Raw genomic sequence first — 6983 nt, 5'->3', positions numbered from 1 at the left:
AATGTTAGCGAAACTTATTTAATTAAACAATTAAGTTATTGCAAACTATTTCCTGCTTATCAAGCGACAATAGCCAGCGTTAATCAGATCAATATAATATTTTAAAAAAATTAAAAGAGGACAAAATACCTATTTTCCTAGTGAAGTTTAAGATATAAAAATGGCAAACTGCCTATCTTGCGATCATACTTAAACGTTAATTATAGATCAATACATATCAAATATTAAAATAATATATAAAAATTTAAAGAGGATTAAGTTTATACAAAGAGGACGAATATTCTACTATGTAAAGGACGAATATTCTTTCAAATACTAATTTCCTAGTGGAGGGTAACTAAACCTCAACGAGAGGTACTGAGGGCATTCGTTTTATTTTAAAAAATTTGTGGTAAGACACATCCTGTCCTAGAATTTGCGTTAGGACCAATCTGATGCAATAGTCTACGTTAGAACGCACCCAATCTGGCCTCCCTTACATCATAAAGACGATCCCTAAACACGAAAATGAAAAAAGATATGACGTTCTCATTCTGTAAGGGTAAGGGCAACCATAAAAATAGGCTATTTATAAATCACCATGCCTAAAATATTTTTTATATGAGCCTAATGTTTTTGTTTTTCACCAATCATTTTTCACATACTTTTCTTGCATAATTCCCCCTCCCCTCATCACTCCTTCCATATGATTCTACCCCTATCCAGTATATTCGCAAAATCAGTTAATATTTATTTTATTTATATTGATTGAATTGTAATAATTTTTTGATATTATTTATAAGATAAACATAATAAAAGATTAAAATAAATGTAATCTTCATAATTGATCATATTTTACACTATGATATAATAATAGGACATTCAATAATAAATTATTTATTAAATAATTGACAGATGTAACATGTCGATTATGTTTAAGATTAACCATAGTATAAACTTTATAAAGGATAGAAATAATTATTCTCTCTCATAGGGCCAAAATTTATGTGCTTCATATGGTTTATAAAGTTTTTTGTATTTGAGGTTGTAGACGTGAGTGGAGCGATTAGGAAATGCCGAAATATTATCGAAAAATTGCGGGTTATCTGCAAATCTTCTGTATTCCGTTTTGATGTGAAGATTCGGAGGGATGTGTGAATCTTTACTAGTGGAGTGTGAGGCCATAATATCTAAGGGGCTGCGAACATCAATGGCAGTTAAGAAATGCTGACATACCAAACCTAAAGTCGTCAAATTAAGAAGGAAAGAATTGGGAATGTCTCGTCGAGGTATTTTATTTGTGCATTCGCGTAATATCTTTTTTTTTATATATAGGTTTAAAAATAAATAAAGGTAAAATAATTTACAGAACTGTTAAAATAAAGTATCGCGGATATTCTATCTGGTAAGTATTTCTGATCAGATTGTATCGACAATATTTAAAAAATTTATATGTATCGTTATCTAAGTTTCGATACATTTTCACTAATCAATATCTGGGGGGGGGGGTACTGTACCAATATTATCGGTGCCGATATTGAACTTTTAGAAAAAAATATCGGATCGGCCGATAATATTTTAAAAAATTTAACTGAAACCGATTTATTATTTTTAATTTTTGAACTATCTTCCATTTCTCATTATAAATTTTTAAACCCCCATAAAACAAAAGTGTGAAGGAAGGCGACAAATGTTTTCAAACAATTAGAAAAGTAAAATATATTAATCAGAGACCTGCAGAGGTACCATTTGTACGGCCCGGCCCAGATTAAAAATTCGGCCCGGCCCGGATTTTTTTTTACGGCCCGGCCCGGGTTTAAAAATTTTAGGCCCGGCCCGGATTTTTTTTTTACCGCCCGGCCCGGTGGGAATATTTAAAAAAAAATATTTTAGGCCCGGCTCTGAATTTTTTAAAATTATATTCGACCTGGTATATACAAAAAATTCATTATTTCATATTTTATCATATTTTTCTGCGAGTATTATCATTTAATAAGCAAGTATATTAGCTAATGTTGTTAAACGGCTCGTTTTGAGCGGATTTTTAAAAACGGCTAACTCAATATTTTAGCCAGATAAATATTGACTAAGCCTCGAAATTTCGATACTATATGTCTAGACCTTTGCTCCTTCTATGAGCAAAATTTTCAGGCTTGCATATTTTTCTGGATAAAACACTGAGTAGCTGTTTTTAAAAATCGGCTCAAAACGAGCCTAACAACACTAACATATTTTTTTTTTATTCTAAACAGATATTTATGTATTACAAATTGATACTATAAAAAATTTGTGTAAATAATATTTTGAGAATATACTATGTATTTATAAAAAAAATAAAAATTAGGGCTGTGCCGATATTAAATATCGGATCGGATCGGTCCCGATTTTTGGCGTTTTTCAAAAATATCGGATCGGCCCGATACCTGTAAAAAACCCGATCCGATCCGATCCTTTTACTAAAAATGCAATTCTTATAAAACTTTTGAGTAATGAAACTTTGAATTATTATTTTTTAATAAAAAAAATTTTTTTAAAATATTTTTAAAAAAAATAAATTTTTTCGAGTTTCTATTTTACATTAATAATATTTTATAAATAATTTTTTTTTAAACAATGCAAATGTTATTTATTTTTTTAAATAGATTTTACAAGTTTTTTTTATAAAAATAGAAAGGAACACCCAAAGTTTTATTTATTTTTAATTTTTTAAAAAAATAACACCATATATAGAAAGTATGACAATATATTTTTCATATTAATTTAAATATTGCTTGGTTGGGCTATGATTGACCCATTTGTTTGGGTGATTTTTCAAAATAAACAAAAGATTGGGTTTGTATGAAACCCACTATTTTATAAATGCTAATTTTATATTTGTGTTATTTATTTAGAAAACTCGAATAACATTGATGATATTAATATTATATCCCCAGTGAATCCACTTGAATATTGGAGAGTTAATGCTGTAAAATTTCCAACTTTATCAACACTTGCACGTAAATTTTTGGCTCCTCCAGCAACAAGTGTCCCATCTGAGTCTGCCTTCAGTACGGCAGGGGATATTGATAGTCCTCATCGTAGAAGCCTATTGCCTGAAAATCTAGAGGCTCTTATATTTATTTAAAAAAATCTAATATATTATAATTTTATATATTAAATATTACAATTTTATAAACCAACATAAAATGGATATATTATTATATATATTTTTTTAAATTATTGTTGAAATAAAAAAATTAAATTATGCATAAAAAATATTGATTTATTAATTACATTTGGTTCAAAGAGGGGTGGTAAAAAATTAATATAAATATCGGATCGGTATCGGATCGGATTTGAACCAATATCGGAAAATATCGGATCGGATCGGTAAAAAATATGTGGATCGAAAAATGATATTTTAATTAATAAAAAATATAACATATATTATATAATAATGTATTTAATCCTTTGCGTATTTATTCCATACTATGAGTGTTAGCTAGTGTTAACTTTCACCAAACATTATATTAAATAACTATAAATAATCATTATAACCATATCTAAATGACGAATAATAATAATTCATGTTGTATAAATTTTTTTAAAAAATACGGCCCGGCCCAGATTTTTAAAAAAAATTTTCAGGCCCAGCCCGGGTATACTTTGAAAATTTAAAAGGGCCGGGCCTGCAGGTCTCTGATATTAATAAACTAAATATAAAAGAAAATTACCAAAAACAATTTGTAAGAAAGGACTTAAAGTAAATAAAAATCATGAGAATTTTAATTTCATTATTAACAAAGATATCAATATCTCCAATCGGGAGGGTTAATGCTCAAAGGTTTCTAACTTTGGCAAACCATGCAATTAAATATTTGGCATCTCCTTCCTGCAACAAGTGTTCCATCAGAATCAGCATAGTCCTCATAGAAGAATATTACTATCATATAAACATTAAGAATGTATCTTTATAAAGAAAAATACCCAATATTATATATTTGTTTTTACTCTTATTTAAAATAAAGATACATAGTTTGTTATACAGAAAATTTAATATGAATATATATACATATATATTGTGCCAGATCTAAATATATATATATTTTCATTAATGCTAAAATAGATAAGTTAAAATTCTGATCATCATTAAAAAAAATAAGACATTATTTACTATAAATACAAATCTTTCTACAAATTTATAAGACATTTGAGACTTTTTGATTTATAAGAACTGGGATAATATATTCTCATTAAAATGTTTAAAAAAAAATTATACACAGATTTTTTTTCATTACAAAAAAATTGTAGATGTCCTATCAATGTCTAAAAGATACATTTCCAATTCTTTATTATTTGTCAAATAATTTTTATAAAATTGTTCATATTATTCAAAATAATTTGTAAATGAAAATTTCAAAAATACTCTTAATTATTTTAAATTATTCCTATTATTTAACATGTATTTTGCGGAACTTTTTATTTTTTTAATGTTTTTTTTTAATTTTAATAATCCATCATTTTTTCATTTTTGAAAATATTTTTAAATAATTTAATTTTAGAATCAAATCGAATAATACTTTAATTATTCGTACAAAAATGATTTCATTTGTACGAATATACAATTATTCCTTTCAAAAATACAAATAGAAATGTAAATATTTGATTTGATTCAAATACTTATAGGTATAATCTAGGGTAACCATGGAGCTTGAATCACATGGAGTGGAGAAAGAGCTTATATTGATAAAATAAATGATATTAGTGGCATATCAATAACACTTTTGGGTGCCAATTCAACATCACTAATCTAATTTTGTTTTAAAAAACATACTATCATCTAATTTTAATTAAATAGGTTTATTTATTTGGCAAATTTTAAATTAAGATTTTAAGCAAAATAATATTATGCAAGCTTCAAGATTTCTTTAATTGATAAACGTTTTGACATCTATGAGCAAAATTTCCAGGCTTGTGTCATTTTTATTGGCTAAAATAATGGGTTAGCCATTTTAAAAATTGTAACACTCATTCAGTTATATTTATCAATTATAGTATAATCATTGTAATTTGTTTTTTGTTCCAAAAGTCTTTCTATCAATGTAGAAATTAGAGTAGCATCTAGTCTATTCATGATCATTATAAATTGTTAGAATTTTTTTAAAATTCTTTAAGTTTTAAAATTATATAAAATGTGAAATGATGCCTTCTGTAGAAAGGGGGGGGGGTCTAAATAAGTTAGAGTACCACGTGCCAGAAAATGAACAATTTTATTAACATCAATTTTCTAGAAAACTAAGAGATTTAAAAAAGAGATTTACTTTTCTCATTTGCATAATAATGAATAAAAATCATTTTATTTAAAAAAAAATTAACTTAGTGAGAAAATATGATCACATGAATTTGTCATTTATAATAATTTATTTTTTTAAATTGACTATCATTTCAAAAATTAAGAACATTTTTATCATACTTTACTTTATATTCAATAATTTTAAAAGAAACAAACTTTAAATCTTAATTGTGAATCATTTAACTCATGGGACTTCCAGTCATCAGTCAATTTTAGGCCCAATATCTCTTCAGCAATAGCCTTGATAATATGTTCTACATTTTCTGGTGGTGTGTAAGGAATAGTGGAACTTTTCACACTAAATCATAAGTTAAATATATTATTATATAAATAACAGACCCATATGCTTTATTCCTTAATAACGTTTCTTCCACTGTTAAATTTGAACGTTTGCAAAATTCATTAGTTGTTTGCAAAGCATCTTTAGTCTCTGTTACTTCAGAATTGCCTTTAATCAATTTTTTAATTAGCGAGACATTTCTTATAATTTGTATCTATATTGTGCAGTCAACAATTTTATTTTTTATATTTTATTGTCACTTGATAATATCGATGCAATATCTTGGGCAAAAGCATATTAGACGCAACATACTTGTTCATGATTATAAGGAATTTTAATATTATCTTATCTTATCTAGCACGTTGTCATAGACCTGCCCATAATGAGCGAACGTGAATTTTATGAAGGCCCACCTTTCATAAAATTATGCCGATTTTTTTCTCAAGGAAACCAACAAACCTTGTACCCAGTTGTAATTTAACTTAATAAGTGGAACTTACCCTTATTAAAAAATCTTGCTAATAAAATACGACTTTTCACAAATGAACCAAGAGAATTCCTTTTTATTCGACAAAAAATTCAAATAGAAATTTTTAGACACAATTATGGTTCCTTTTTGGGGACTCAATTATAGAATTTTATTTTTAATTATATAAGTATAATTTATAAATTATAATATTTTTAATTAGGTGTTATGTGAAATAAATAAATATCATTAGATTTAATAAATTATTATTATAAAGAAATATAAATCTTATCTGTTTTTTAGTCTTGAATAACCATATTCATGATAAAGAGTGAGTTAAGTAAAATAAAAGTAAATTATTATGAAAGTAAATTAAATTGAAAGTAAATTAAAATGAAAGTAAATTAAAATGAAAGTAAATTAAATTGAAAGTAAATTAAACTGAAAGTAAATTAAATTGAAAGTATCTTTAAATTGAAAGCATCTTTAAATTGAAAGTATCTTTAAATTGAAAGTATCTTTAAATTGAAAGTATCTTTAAATTGAAAGTATCTTTACCTTTATTAATTATATATTTTCTTTGTCCTTCTCTAATTTATGAATCCTTATTAATTATATATTTTCTTTGTTTCTTCACTAATTTATGAATCTTTATTAATTTATATTTTCTTTTTCTCTTCAATAATTTATAAATCATCAAATTTTCTTCTTTTTAAACAAAAATAATATATTCTATCTCCTTTTCCTTTGTTGCCACTGTATTTTTCTTTTTCCACAAAAATAAACAAATACATGGCTACAACAAGTTCGTAATATATATATTATAATCATTTAAAATACGATTAATTTTTATCATTCTAATACAACAATAAATAATAATCATTTAAAATATAATGTATCTTTATTATTCTAATACAACATTAAGA

The 6983-nt window shown here is 25.5% G+C and overlaps 1 protein-coding gene across 1 annotated transcript; it reads right to left on the bottom strand.

Moving 5' to 3' along the window:
- Window positions 1-832: 832 nt before the first annotated feature.
- Window positions 833-5941, bottom strand: LOC135928412 (large ribosomal subunit protein mL50-like). The gene is made up of 4 exons (XM_065464870.1): window positions 5852-5941; window positions 5651-5805; window positions 5468-5609; window positions 833-1296 (listed from the first exon to the last, which is right to left on the bottom strand). Exons 1-4 carry the CDS (start codon window positions 5909-5911, stop codon window positions 958-960), a joined length of 696 nt encoding a protein of 231 aa, XP_065320942.1. The 5' UTR covers window positions 5912-5941; the 3' UTR covers window positions 833-957.
- Window positions 5942-6983: the final 1042 nt, after the last annotated feature.

Source organism: Gordionus sp. m RMFG-2023, chromosome 4, assembly GCF_954871325.1.
Source record: "Gordionus sp. m RMFG-2023 chromosome 4, tfGorSpeb1-WG-v2, whole genome shotgun sequence".
In the NCBI taxonomy this organism is placed as follows: domain Eukaryota; kingdom Metazoa; phylum Nematomorpha; class Gordioida; order Chordodea; family Parachordodidae; genus Gordionus; species Gordionus sp. m RMFG-2023.
The sequence above is the reverse complement of the archived record's forward strand: the minus strand, read 5'-3'. Positions and strand labels throughout refer to the sequence as shown.

Excerpts from the sequence above, each read along its gene's own strand:
- LOC135928412 (XM_065464870.1), bottom strand. The coding sequence starts at position 5,911 with ATGAACAAGTATGTTGCGTCTAATATGCTTTTGCCCAAGATATTGCAT. Across the intron at positions 5,806-5,851 it reads TATTGCATCGATATTATCAA|ATACAAATTATAAGAAATGT; the intron begins GTGACAATAAAA and ends TGCACAATATAG. Across the intron at positions 1,297-5,467 it reads ATTCACAATTAAGATTTAAA|ATATTACGCGAATGCACAAA; the intron begins GTTTGTTTCTTT and ends ATAAAAAAAAAG.